Source organism: Mustelus asterias, chromosome 7, assembly GCF_964213995.1.
Source record: "Mustelus asterias chromosome 7, sMusAst1.hap1.1, whole genome shotgun sequence".
NCBI classification, from domain to species: Eukaryota; Metazoa; Chordata; class Chondrichthyes; order Carcharhiniformes; family Triakidae; genus Mustelus; species Mustelus asterias.
This window is the reverse complement of record NC_135807.1, coordinates 74,286,000-74,300,797: the sequence shown is the minus strand read 5'-3', so window position 1 is coordinate 74,300,797 and position 14,798 is coordinate 74,286,000. Positions and strand designations below refer to the sequence as shown.

General features: G+C 40.5%; 1 protein-coding gene across 2 annotated transcripts in view; it reads left to right on the top strand.

The window, feature by feature from the left end:
- mybl1 (v-myb avian myeloblastosis viral oncogene homolog-like 1) overlaps positions 1–13,626 on the top strand; it is a 75,058-nt gene extending 61,432 nt beyond the window's left edge. For both annotated transcript variants that reach the window (XM_078216280.1, XM_078216279.1), the window contains one exon: positions 10,544–13,626. In XM_078216280.1, coding sequence (XP_078072406.1) covers positions 10,544–10,669 — 126 coding nt within the window. In that variant the 3' untranslated portion in view covers positions 10,670–13,626. The remainder of the gene's footprint in view (positions 1–10,543) is intronic.
- Positions 13,627–14,798: the final 1,172 nt, after the last annotated feature.

Genomic DNA, 14,798 nt, shown 5'->3' with positions numbered 1-14,798 from the left:
GAAATACCTGATGAGTCTTCCCTACCAAAAAGAAGTACCTGATGAGTCTTGCTAAGTTAATTTAATTTTGTCTAATTTGATGGTACCCAGAAAGAAGTACCTGATGAGTCCTCGACCGCTGGGCACCGCAGGGGCTGGGGTGTATTATCGACCCCGATAATCACCTTTTGGTTTGACGTTTTAAGTTTCCTTTCGACTTTGTTTTTGGTTCGGGCTGTTCCCCCCTTCCTTTTGGGGAGCCGCCCCTTTTACTTTGTCCCTAAGTTAATTTGAGTTTGTTTACTTGATTGGTATCGAAAGAAATACCTGATGAGTCCTAGTTGATGGTTAAATCAGGGAGCCTCATGCTCCCTATTTAAAGCAGATGTGTCAGACTCCCAGCCTGCATTCAGCAGGGAACTGGAGAGCTGGCTGTGTACAGAGGAATGGTGTAAATAAAGTAACTTGGTGACGGGACTTTTGCCTCTGTGGAGTTATTACACTTCCACTAAAGGGAATCATCACATGATTGCACATAAATCTTTAACTTTTGTATTATTCAGTGAGGATTTGTAAGTTGAATGGTTGTTCTCTTGCATGTGAACAGTTCATTTCAAAGCTCTTTGAAGCAGTTTATAAGTTTGTTCAGGAATGATTGCCGTAAGATGTCAGCTCAGAGTCAGTATTTTGGCACTCTTCTTGTCTGGTTCATACCAGTGAAACATACTTCCATTTGTATAAAACAATTGAATGAAGATAGGTGGATTGTCCACCATAGATATGATCATTTTTGTTCTTGGAAAGGATGTATGCATTTATACATCTCATTATAATATGTGTTGAGTTTAGAAAATGCAATTTCTTCAGGAGGATTGATGAAATTTTGCATCCTTGTGTACTATGAAAAGCAATAGAAACCCTACAGTGCAGAAGGCGGCTATTTGGCCCATCGAGTCTGCACCGACAACAATCCCACCGAGGCCCCATCCCCATAACCCCACACTTACCCCGCCAATCCCTCTAACCTAGCATCCCGGGACACTAAAGGGCAGTTTAGCATGACCAAGGCACCTAACCCACACATCTTTGGATTGTGGGAGGAAACCGGAGCATCCGGAGGAAACCCACGTAGACACGGGGAGGACGTGCAAACTCTACACAGGCAGGGACCCAAGCCGGGAATCAAACCCAGGTCACCGGAGCTGTGAGGCAGCAATGCTAACCACTGCAAGATTAGTGACACTCTTCATTGAGTTTTTTTTGCATTGGAGGTTACTTTGTTTACATATACTACCTTTTCCCGCAAAAGGCAAAAAAACCTATTGGAATAAGTCATTCAAGTTACAAGAACAATATGTAGCATTTATTTGGTGTCTTTAATGTTGAAACTGTCCCACCACTATAAAGAATGTCTCAAACAAAATTGAACAGGAATTAAAAGACGTTAGGAAAAGATGACCAAATACTTAGCCAAAGAATTGAGCTTAAGTGGAGGGGGAGATTTTTACTGGATGAAATTGTGGCTCATCCAAGATTGGAAGGGCAGTTCCACTGAGCTGGACAACAGAATAGGATCATTGGAAAAAGATGGTGTTTTTGATCATTTTGAAGACAAGCAATTGAGGAGGCTGAAGAGGATTTGTGACTTAAGTTTGTGCTGTGGCAAGGATGAAAAGATGGATTTGGCTGGCATTAACAGTTAAATTTGTTTGCAAGATTTGTGATACAGAAGTAAAAGAAAACAGCAATATAAGGGTTGTTCACGTAAATTGGGAAGAATTATAGTTTGTGCAACATAAATGTAGTTGTACTCTTCTTTGAAAGAAGTTCAATATGCACTGACAGAGCATTCATGTAGTCTAGTCTTCCTGCATATAAGGGGAGGGCAAAATCAGATAAGCTGGTTTTCCTGATTTGCTATTGATGACTCTTGCTGGATTTGTGTGTCTGACCTTTTGGCGCCTAACAAGAGTCAGTACCTTTAGGAGAGAATGAGAAAAAAGTGGCAAATCATAAAATTATCAAAGTAAATATTGTTCTAGTCAAAAGATGCATTTTTTAAAATTTTGCACTTTTGAGGCCACTTTTCACAGGGAGGGGAAAAATTACAGGTGAGTCAATCTAGATTCGTCTTGCATGTCCACTGGTCTTTGGCATGAATCATTGGGTAAGTTTAGAAGTTGCTTGCTTATATGCCCTTTTCATTAGGAAAGAATGGGGGAAATAAGTTGCCTCTTTTACAGTCTGAGAGCCTGTTGACCAGCTCATTACTGAGGACACTTTTACCTGAAAAATCGGACATCATCACCACAAGTACACAGAGCAGAAATGTTATCTTGTCTGAGATAAAGCAGCAAAATACTTCAAAAGCTATATGGTTTGAAACTTCTATACTGGTAAGCTGTGGCATTGGTCCCTGAAAGTCTGTATGCATTACAGGAAAAGAATTCCTTCATTTAACATTATACATGTTTCACAGAAGTAATCAAACAAGACAACTGGAAGAATCTGATTATATTCTTGAGTTAAGAAATTTCAACTTCAGGCAAGGCATGCTACTTCAGCCATGTCACTTGCTATTTATTAATTTGGTTAATGAACTCCTCTTGTAGTCTATCTTTTTTCACTTGGGCAAAAATCAGAATAGTGTTTTTGGTTTAAACCTTTTTGGAGAAACTACAATTTGATCATGTGTCTTCCCATATATCCTAAATACCTTCAATTCTGGCTATTTGAGCCCAATGTGCACAGCAGACAGAATTTTGTGTTTGAGAAGCAGACAGACGTCCCTTGCAATCCACATAAATGTGGGTATAATGATGTCAGATTAGCCTGATTCTTCTATTATGGAAGGTAAGCAGGTCCAAAAGTCAGAAGCCCTCACTCCTTCCATCTCAGGCCAATTATCGCATAATTGAGACAATTAAATTACCAATTCCCTGGCATTTTGCATAGCTCAAGTGATTTAATGGTTGTTGCAGGGGCTGCACAACTAGCTGGGAGTCTTGGTGGGTGCTCCAAAGGGCTTTAGGGCAGATAAAAGCCAGCACCTTAAAGTGCTGCAGCTAATCTGTAGAAGTCCACAAAGTAAAACAATTTCACTGACAAGTTTCCTGTTACACCAATGAAATGATCAACTGTGAGAGACTAACTCAATAAGTGGGTCATGAACCATGGAAGGGCAATTACTGGGCAGGCTGCAGCAAAATAAGCCAATGGTGTCATGGGAATAGTCCATTCCAGTGGAGGCTCCTGTAATTTGAGTGAAGGAAGGGGGAGAGGAGGGCTGCTGGCTGGACAACCACCCTGCCAGCATTATGAGCTTCGTGGTAACTTTGAAGGCCCAGGAGCTCAGTGAAGTGAACTTTGGGAAGTACGCAGAAGGAGAAAACACTACCTTGAAGGAAGGGTGTACAGGCATCATTCTAATTCCTTCCATAAGACCAAGTGTCAGTGTCACAGAAAACTACGTGTCTCCATTTAGGTGATGACATCCATCTGTAACATGGTTTCTGGGGAGATAAGTTCCAACTGTGTGGGTGGCATTTCAGCACCTGCGGCACTAAAAGTAATGGCAGCTCTAAAGTTCTATGCCTCAGGGTCCTTTCAAGGATCAGCAGGGATCTTTGCAACATCTTGTAATCTTCAGTCCACCACTATTTCAAATTAGTGATTGGCACATTTTTAGAAGAGTGGAAATCTTGAGTAGAATTATACCCCCCACACCCCTTCCCCAAGGTGGGTTCTGAGCTGGGGGAGGGCTGCATCAAACTGAATGGATGGGATTCTTCCCAGATACCCTCCCAGCCTCAATGTTTAGGTTGATGGGTGCAGGCAGGATGGGAAAGTGACATTTGCATTTTTCCCCATCTTTGGTGAGAGGGAGGTTTTCCTTACTCTGAAGGCTCATCAGAGTTGTCCCGTCCCGCTCGGCCCATGACACCACCCTTCCCACCCCTGAGACTTATCTTTTTGAAAGTCCCAGGACTCGGGCAGAGGGCTGCTGCATCACTTCTGTCCATTGCAGCATTCTGCCTGGTTGGGTTCAAGGGCTGTTGGCAAATCTTCCAAGGACGGGCAGAGGTCCCGCCCACTGCCAATCAACACGCAAGTAAACGTTAAATGGCAGTGGGAGTTAGAAAGTTGGCAGCTCTGTGTTAGGTTCAACAATGACTTCGAGGAAGAACATAAGGTGACACATCACCATGGTAGCACACCTGGTGGCCACCAGAGACTCTGTTAGGGAGAGGCACTGATTTCAGCTGGGGTTATGCAAGCCTTTCCCAACCAGCAGTATGGACGTGCCATCTGACTTCTGCTGAGCCCTATTAAGCACATGCTGAGGACATCTGAAAGGCTTGTTTCTATTAACATCTCTTAGAAGGGCATCTGATTTTCATTTGAAGGTGAGATGGCATTGCAACCCTTTTCAATTTAAGGTAGTCTCTAGATCTTATATAAACAGGAGACAACCACAGAATGTGTCAAATAAAGACCAGATGAACCATACAACTCTCAGCTTTACTCACCCAGTGAACACCCATATTTAGTCCTTTTGGGTCTACAGTGAATTATTTTGTTAATTGACAGATGTTGCACCAGGGTGTTACTCCACTGTTGCCAGTGATGTTGGAGGCAGGCTATAGTACATGGTGTCCTATTGGCATAGATGACCTTGGTGGGCGTGCTCTGCTCACATGAGGAGAGTGACGGTCTCTTCTATCACTGTGGCATCCTGAAGTGCTGGTGTCACTGGTAGAAGGACAAGGGAGCTGCTTTCATCACCAGAAGCGCACTGCTAGATGCAGTCAGCTCCTCTGTCACCATGAGGTACCAATAACCCTCCCTGTTTACCAGCGAATAATAGGGACTCTGCATGGCTGAGATCATTGACAGTATGTGGGTTTGTAGGACTGGATGCATAACCAGAAATCCCTAATTGAGCTTTAGTTCTGGCTCTTGCCTGAGAGTCGCCGGTCTCGATGATGGAAGTTGCATGTTCAAATGTGAGTGTGTGTTTGCAGCACATGTGGCCTGGATGGACTCCTTCGCTGTCTGTACCTGAGGTGTGTATGCCCTCTAGAATTTCATGCACCTCCCTTTGGATATTCAACATCTGTTGTCTCACAGACAACTACAGAGGCTCCTCATTTGCCTGGGCTCAGCATCTTCCTGGTCTCCCACACTCCCCCGAGAATCAAAGGCCTGGACTATCAATGGCTCCGGCAGCTGGTGTGACTATTGTCCAGTGCTTAAAACCAGTTGGTGCAACCATCTCAGCCAACTCGCACAAATCCACTGAGGTCAATATCTGAGCTTGTATTGGGTGTGGAGTAAGGATGGTATGATTCACCCTCAGTTCCTGTTCTCTTTCTCTGAGGTCAATGCCAATCCCTCAGGCTGCCAAGTAACAGTTCAAAGAATACAATAGTTGACTACATCTCAACGATGAGGAAGAGCACTGAGAAGGTACCATAGATTGCGGCCTATAAATCTGCCTTTGAAGCCTCAAAATCCTTCCAAACTTATGTTGACTTGTACACCAGTATAAAATGTAAACCATAGGTGATACTGCAGTTGGTTGCCATTTTGAAATGTGAAAAACATAACAGTGAATTAATTCAACCCACAATAGTTAAAAACCGTCAAATACGTTGTCTTAACCATTTGATGACGAGTTCATTGAATTCATTCTGAGTTACTTTGGCTGTGGCATAATCATAAGGATCCAACTCTGGATCTGATGTGCTTTGTTTCAGAATTGTTATGCCACAACAAATCATCTTTCTTGCCATCCACTAAATTTGATATTCTACTTTTTTTAACAATCTGATAATCTTGCATTAATAGCATCTCATGATTTGATGACAAAACCGCACAAAACAGCAAACTGGACAGCATGCATATTTCCACTCTTTCTGAAGGTTTTTTTCTCTGTCAAGCATCCACCCATTTTATTTGGCATGAACGTGTTTTCTCAATGGCTCGTTGAGACACACATCCAAAGGTTGAACGACAGATGTTAGATCCCCAATATAACTGCAATTTGAGTGTTATTCCTTTGCACATCATCGCATTGCTTAAATGGGGTCTGAACGTGTTCCATACTGGTAAGCTGTGTCCTTTATCAAAATGTGGAGATGCTGGTGTTGGACTGGGGTAAACACAGTAAGAAGTCTAACAACACCAAGTTAGTCCAGCTGGCGTTTGCTACCAAATAAACCTGTTGGACTTTAACCTGGTGTTGTTAGACTTCTTACTCCTTTATCAAAACCACTAGCCAGTCTATTGCACATTCATCGATCCGCACGCAACTCCACTTCTTCCTCGTCCATCCAACCATTCCGTGGATATACCCAAAAACTCCTGTGGGGAATTTGATTTTGCCATTGTTTTGCATTTGAAAATTACCATTGGTTTTAATTGGATTGTTTAGTGGTGTTGTTGCTGGACTAATAATCAGAGATTAGTCCACATCTAGTCGTGAATAGTGGTGGATCAGTAAACAACTTACTGGAGGAGGAGGCTCCGCAAATATCCCCATCCTTAAATGATGAAGGAGCGCAGCACATCTGTGCAAAAGATGAGGCTAAAGCATTTTCAACAATATTCAGCCAGAAGTGCCAAGTGGATGATCTCAGCTTCCTCTGGAGCCCACCGGCATCACAGATGTCAGTCTTCAGCCAATTCGATTCACTCCGTGATATCAAAAAATGGCTGAAGGCACTGGATACTGCAAAGGCTATGAGCCCTGACAATATTCCAGCAATAGTCCTGAAGCCTTGTGCACCAAATCTTGCCGTGCCCCTAGCTAAGCTGTTCCAGTGCATCTACAACACTGGCATCTACCAGTTGAAAATTGTCCAGGTACGTCCTGTACACAAGAATCAGGACAAATTCAAGCTGGCCAATTACCGCACCCATCGGTCTACTCTAAATCATCGGCAGTGCTATCAAGTGGCATTTACTTGGTGATCACCTGCTCACAGGTGCTCAGTTTGGGTTCTGCCAGAATTATTCAGCTCCTTACCTTGTTACAGCCTTGTTTCAAACATGGATGAAGGAGCTGAATGCCAGAGGTGACGTGCGAGTGACTGCCCTTGACATCAAGGCAGCAATTAACCAAGTATGGCATCAAGGAGCCCTAGCAAAACTGGAGACAATGGGAATTGGGGAAAACTCTCCGCTGGTTGGAGTCATATCTGGCTCAGAGGAAGATGGTTGTGGTGGTTGCAGGTCAATCATCTCGCCTCCAGGCCATCACAGCACGGATTCCTCAGGGTAATGTCCTAGACTGAGGGATCCTATGTATGCTTAGCCCTGTTTGCTTCAGTCTATGCAAAGACTTCATTTTTGCAAATACATCATTTGACGATATTTCTGCCTATGTAACTAACTCTGCTAAGCTTAAAAAATTGACTGTTAAACTTGACTACATTTTAAAACTCAGAAGGCATGCTGGGTTCACTGAAAATTGACTGCATTCCTGAAAAGTACACAGCAAACAAAACCAGTTTTGATAACAGCTGCAAAACCTGTTTTCTCTAGACACAGACGGACTGCAAAGACACTCACAATAACAAGATAAGAATTAACATATAGTTTGTTTTTGAATTCAGTGTATCTCAGTACATGTTTTTTGTACAGGAGCTGACAGTAAAAGCCAGTCCCAACTCCCTCGACTGTCAGTGAGTGTGATACACGATGCTTGGAGCAGATGTAATCGCTACCCATTACTCTGTGCGCACATCCATCCGTTCCCTGTCCCTGCAGATTAGACCACTGCCAGCACTAACTCCTGCCTCTTCTCTGCCAACCAATCTAGCCCTCTGGTGACTGGCCAGATCCAGGATGTCCTCCTCCATTGTGACTGTAAGGCTAAACCAGTCAATATTATCTCATGCTGCCAATCCATCAAAGGGGACATCCTGAGAGGATCTGGAGCATATGGTTTCAGGATTTTCAAAAGTAACTTTAGGCAACTTATCTAATGTCCATTGAAGCTTTTTCTTGCAATGCATTCAATCCTGTAGACTGGCTTCCCAACACTAGAGGTTGGCATAATACCAAGTAGTGTAATATTTTTATGTATTTGATATTAAAAGTCATCTTCAATGCTGACTTTGAAGCTTCTTGTCTTCCGAAAACCAAAAATGTACATATAGCAGTAGTCAACTTCACATGAGGATAAATGAATGCTGAACCAAAGAAGAAGATATTAAGAGGGATAACCAATACTTTGGTCAAAGACTGATGTTGGTTAGGGACAGCATGGGTGCTGGAAGAATCAGGAAATGTGGTGTAGAAATGGAACTGGGTATCATCAATATACATGTGGGAGCTGACCCCACATTTCCATATAATATTGCCAATGGCCGGTTTGTCGACCCAAGTGCTAAGGATAGACCCTTGTGGGAGTCTAAAGATAATGATGCAAAGGTAGGAAATTAAGTTGTTGCTTGAGATGCTTTCGGCTAGAGCAGAACTAAACAAGAGCAATCAAGACTGAGCTGAGTAATGGAGAAGTGTTGAAGGTGGAATGGTGTGGTGACTCTGTTTAAACCTGCTGAGGTTGAGGAGGGATAATACACTATGGTTACAAAGGACGCCACTTGTACCTTTGCATTCTTCCAATCCGGTTTCTGTCCCTTCTTCAGCATTGCTGGACATTGATCTGAATGGGCAAACGTTTGGGAGGCAGCACAATGTCTAAGGGCTTTTGGACAGGCAAAGAAAATTGGAGATGAGCTGAGTGTGCGGCAGTAGATCTGGCATAACAGTGGAATTGAAACCTATCTATGAACAGTAAATTCAGGGAAATGTGAAAAGGCAAATCCTGAAGATCAGCTTGGATGAGATAGCTAGTCTAAAATATGTGTAGAGAAGATAAGGGGGTGCACAAATCAGGAGCAGTGGCAGAAACTTGAGTCAATCCAGCTAGGGTGATGGCACTCTCTGAAGGACAAGTGGAGCAGATCAAAAACCTACAGACAAGGGAAGCAAGTGGATATCAATGAAGGGATTGTTCAATATGGGAGTAAAATATTGAGCAATATAGGAACCAGCAGGAATGATCGAAGCTAGTTCAGTCCGCAGAAGCAAGCCTTGTGCTGAAATACAGGCAGTCTAACAGAAGAGTGGTCTTGGTAGGAAGCTCTGGTGATGTTGGAGGTCACAGCAAAGTTTAAACCTAGCAAATAAATGGAAATCACCTCGAGAGAGTAGATTTGTGCCCAGGACCCAATACATATTGGTTGCAAAGTCTAGAATGTTCTGGAGTTTAAATGTTTATAGGATAGAGATATCTGCTACAAGTGTTCGTGTTAAAAGTTTTTACAGAACTATATTTGATGAGCAAGGGACCAAAGCTAAGCTTTCCACCATCTACTGGGAGTCACATTTTACCAAAGGGATATCCTTTGTCCTCCTTGTGGAGTAGCTTGGAGCATTTTGGATGCATTAGCTGTTTCCAAATGCACCAATTGTTGGTACAATTGGCAATGAAGCTCACTTGTTCATTTTTGTTGGGAAATGAGCAGGTTGTATTGCTAGAAGTGCTATACCAAGGGGAGAACAGGCAACTAGTAATGGTACAAAGCTTATATTTGCATGATAAAGAACTCATTTTTTATGGGATATATTCAGGACTAAAAGATTTCCTATCAGGATGTAGATACTATCACCAATGAGGTTTAATAACAAAATCCTTTTCAAAACAGAGAAGATGTAATAAATTAAGAGGAGAGCACAAAGCAAGAGAACCAACTAGCAAATAAGGGTAAAATCGGAGCTTGGTCTCCACAGTTGTGGCTCAGTCGCAAGTGCTCTCACCTCTGAGTCACAAAGTTTCAGATTCAAGTTCCACTCGAGCTTGATCACAAAAATAGATTATTTAGTCATTATCCTATTGCCGTTTGTGAGAGTTTGCCGTCCGCAAATTAGCTGCTGTGTTACCCACGTTACAGCCCTCACTAAATTTTAGAAGTACTTCATTGCTATCAAGTGCTTTGTGATTTTTTTTAAAATGCACCATGGAAAAATGCAAGTCATTTTTCTTTCAAATTTAAATCTTAAAACACTCATGGTGGGATTTAAATTTGTGGTCTCTGAATGATTAGTCCAGGCCTTGGGATTCAAATCTCATTAACATAATCAATACACTACTGTAACCATATAAGTAGATATTGGGCCTGATTCTGTTCCCAATGCAAGGTATGTAGGATCTGATCATGGGAGGAAGTGGTTCCACTGAAAATGAAAAGATAGCGACAGCACATTGCATAATTGTAGCTAGATAACGTCTCCTTATTGCACAAGAATGTAATTGGCTAGCTGACATTGCCAGCTCTTTGAGTGGCAGCTTCTGGAGATGAGATATTTGAATGGAGGGTTTTAAAAAGCTGTAAGATGGTAATAGGAAGAATTAATGAATTCAATGAATTAATGGATAACTAACTACTCTGGTTGCTTTTTAAGTTGCCACAAATCTCAGGGATCGTTTTAGAGAAATTTGGAGGATGTCTTTTTCTTATGTATGATTCATTTTGTTTTGTATAACACACAGATGAGCAGTGAATGGGAAGCAGTAGCTTGTGGGAAGACAGAAGATCAGCTAATAATGACTGAACAGGCTCGGAGGTACCTGAATGCATATAATGGCAGCAACACAAGCAGGAGTCTGATCCTATAACTCGCCACTGAGGAAACCCTATCAATCTACACTAAAACTGATTCAGATTTTGAGCTGAAGTCTTTTATCATAAACTTAACTCCTAACCCACCTAGGTGTGATTTCTATGAAGAGGTTAGAGTCTGTTTAAAAATTCTGACATGTACAAAAAAACCTAACCAAAACTAAAATGAAGCTGCTTTTGCTAAATGTAATATGTGCTTATATTTAAAGCCAAATGAAACACAATGGATGTAAAGGTGGAGAAAAGTACTGTCTTGAGTTGCACTCTTTTGTCTTGAATATGCTGTAAAAAGAACAGACTAAATGCTATTGATGGATATAATGTCATATAATGGGTAATTGTCATGTAGTTATATTTTTGCAACTGACCCAAATTCTGAATGAACCGTGACCAATTAAGATTTGTTGCTTGTAATCAAGCATAAAATTAAACCAACTAATATCGGATATTTGGCAATTGGCAAAACCAAGAGAATTCCCTATTGTATGGTATCCTTTATTTTGAACATATGTTAATATATGATCAAATAAATGTAAGTGAAGCTTAAAACCAAGTGTTTTTATAATGTAAGTAGACAGGATGAAGATTTTTTTTCCAGTATTTAACGCAAGTCTCTGAAACGTGAGATAGCATCTTGAATGTATTGTATGTAGAAGCAAGGAAAAGTTGTTAATTGAGAGGAAAGGGTACATTTTCTTAAATTATTTTCAGCTTAATAGTATTTATGTGTATGGATCGCGCACCCAGGGACTCGCTGTTGATTCCTGTTTATAAGAAATGATTACTGCTGGTTACACATTGCAAAATATGCACATCTGTTAACATGCATTTTCTTCATATTTAGATACTTAACAAATGCAAATATCTTGAGATATAACCATTGAAGTGGATTGGTTAATTGGGGGGGCAGGGATTTGTATTCACTTTCAGTTGTCTCCTTATTCCCTTGAGTTCTTGGATCCAAAGCATGGGCAGAAGGGAGAAAACTTTCCTAATCTACCTTTGCATAAAATAACTGCTGATTAAAGCTCCTGCTTGAAACTGCTCTTGCACTGCTTTCCGCCGCTGCCGCCACCCCCCTACCCCCAACCACTTCTCACCATACCTCCTAGCAGAGGAGGTGGGTGAAGAAAAAACATGAACTGCGCACAAACTTCCTTCTTAAGCTTCTTACAGTAGCATATCCTGCCTTTGTAAGTATAGATGAGTTAGTACCATTCCACTTTCCAATCTATAGTCACAATTGCAATATCATTCATACTCTGCACTTAAATGTTTCACCAATAATGGATGTGCACAAATGCTGCCTTGTTAAATTGAAAACTGACTGAACAACCAAAGGACATTAAATGCTGCTGTTGATCTAGTCTGCTGTTTATTCTTTTTAGCAAGATATTGCATGCAGGTCCATTATTAGTGAGTTGCACCTTAAGATTGCAATTCATAATTAACCAGTTTTTCACAAAATATATGCTTCCATAAATGTACTGTAAACAAAGATGTTCTCTTTAATACAAAAAGCATTAACTCCACCAATTGCAATCTACTTTTGGTGAAAAAAGGTTGCAGTTTTGGGAGGAGGTAGAAGTCCAGAAGATGTTCGTCTATTTTTGTTTTCATTACATCACACCTGATTGGTATCCTTTTCATGGCATAATGATATTATTATCATTACATTATATATTTAATGGTGAGAGGGAATCTTTTCAGCAACTTTAAAGCAGTAAAGAAATTATATATATTGCGCTACAACTTCAGCAATCTTTTAAACTCTATCAGATTAATTTGATTTTGCTTATCTTCTGCATATTTCCGTTGTACAAACCTAATTAGCCATTTTTAATCTTTTGGGTTAAATCTTTAGTGCATTTTTCATATTGCCTCACCTTATTGCAGTTCATGTAACTACAATGACGTGTCATCTTCATAACACTGAAGTTTCTTCAATGCCATTCATGGTATCAGCATATTGCAGCAAATCGGAGGGAATAAACATATCCTCAAGATCAGTATTGATTTTTTAAAAAAAATTAAGTTTGTTTACTTTATGATATAAGTTTAAAACCAAGCCGTCTAATCTTAAAATGTATCTCAGAAGAAAGGAACAACTTGTTTGATCTCATTGAATGTTAAAAACCAATTTCCCAGATTTAAAATGAACCTTTGGTCCCATGCCTAGGTAAAACATTAGCTTCAACTTTCCTGAACTGAAGATATTTGCACTTTTATTTTAAAGAAATTTATGTATGCATTTTTTTTTGTAGAAGAGTTTTAGTTATATGGATCTGCAGAGTACAAATGTGTGCATGGAGATGTAGCACTGACATGTAAAAAAACAAAATAGTACATAGTTATTAAATAGCTATAAAATATTTAGACACTCTTTCCTCTCCTGAGTTGTACTGCTATGGACAATAGCAGGATTATGCTTGCTGCTACTGAGAGATGGAAAAGGGAGCATCTGATGCACTGTGTATAGAATGTACATAGTTTGTATGATGGAAACAGTGATTCTGTAACATTTAACAGCTATTTTATGTGTGATGGTTCTATCTTGCATGCTGTGTTGGCTAAGCACATTTTAATTGGACACTTTTTGAAGGTTGTGTTTTTGTTTTTTTTATTTTAGGTGGTTTTGTTTCTGCAGGGTTGAAGTTTTGAATGTCATACATGTAGCAGTTAGATAAATCCTGCAGTTGCTCCGATTGCGTAGTCTCTCCAGATTTGCGTAACACCAGTTTTGATTATCAGTCTTGCATTATTCGCAGATGCTGCATAAATACAGAAAGGTTATTTAGCTATGCCATTATACTGCCAAATGGATTAAGCTTCTGCAGTGATCTGTTGTCACCTTTTATTAGACTGGTGCATGTCCTTTGCCAGGATCAAAAAATGGTGCACCAACTGTCCATGTAGAGCATATGTATGTTGTCAAAATAAATTGCTGTGTGCTATCATGTAGTTGTGTACCTTTTTTAAAAGTTTTATCTGAAAAGAAAAGTAAAAGTGAAAAATAGCTAAAATCAGACAAACAAAATTAATTAGAAATTGAGTTGGTGTCTGAGCCCACTGTCCTAACATCATGCTTCACTAGTCACACAATGCAGGCTTCACCTTCTGCTAGTCACACATCATTGATTCCAAACTACTCAAATTATTCAACAGGGCATGAGTGTTTTAACATGCATGGGAAATTTCATCACACTGGACTTAAGTTCTTCCTTGCAGCCCAAGTAACAACCTAGTGTGGTACTGTAAACCAAAAAAGATGTAGGAAATAGATTGCAAGATGGGCTAACTGAGTTTCACTTTTTTCTATTAAAGAATTTGAAAACCCACATGTGCCAATTCACTACAAACTAAGAAGTTCCAGGTTCATTGCCTGGTCTGTGGTGAATTTCTTGATTTTTGGCAGGTATAGTTCAGTAGATTGGCTATGTTAAATTGCCCCTTAATGTCCAAATATGGATAGGTTAGATGAGTTGGACATGGTTAATGCACGGGGAGCGTGGAGAGGGGAGGAGAGTGGTTGACGCTGGGTAAGATGCTCTTCCATAGAGTCGGTGCAGATTCGATAGGGTGAATAGCCTCCTTCACTAGGGATTTAATGGTACAACTGGTCTTGATGCCTTCAGGATAGGGAGGAAATCAAATGGTCTATTCTTTGTCTAAAGAATACTTACTCATAAAATATGTAAAAGGTACATTACATCAAGTGCAATATAAAATTTTATTTTGGTGCACATGCCATTATAGATAATATTTACAATGTACATTTTATGTTTATTGTCAACCATTCTCTGGTGCATACAGTCAGGGGGTTTACACTGCTTCCAGTCCCCCTGTGTACTAATGTGGGAGGGCCTTAGACAATGACCTTTTCCTATTGATCCTTTCTGGCAACGACTACAAGTTTTTGCACATCTTCAGCTCTTAGACTTGCTGTGCAGAAAACACACCAATTAAGCTACATCTTGGTGCTTGTTTGAAAGTTCTGGCATTAAGGCTTTCTGCCAAATAGCTTAGACCATATGCTCAAGGAACCATCCGCTAGTATCCACTATCTCCTTTGCCTGCAGGGCTTCAAGGACATTATGTGCACAATCTCAGCATGATGGATTTGTT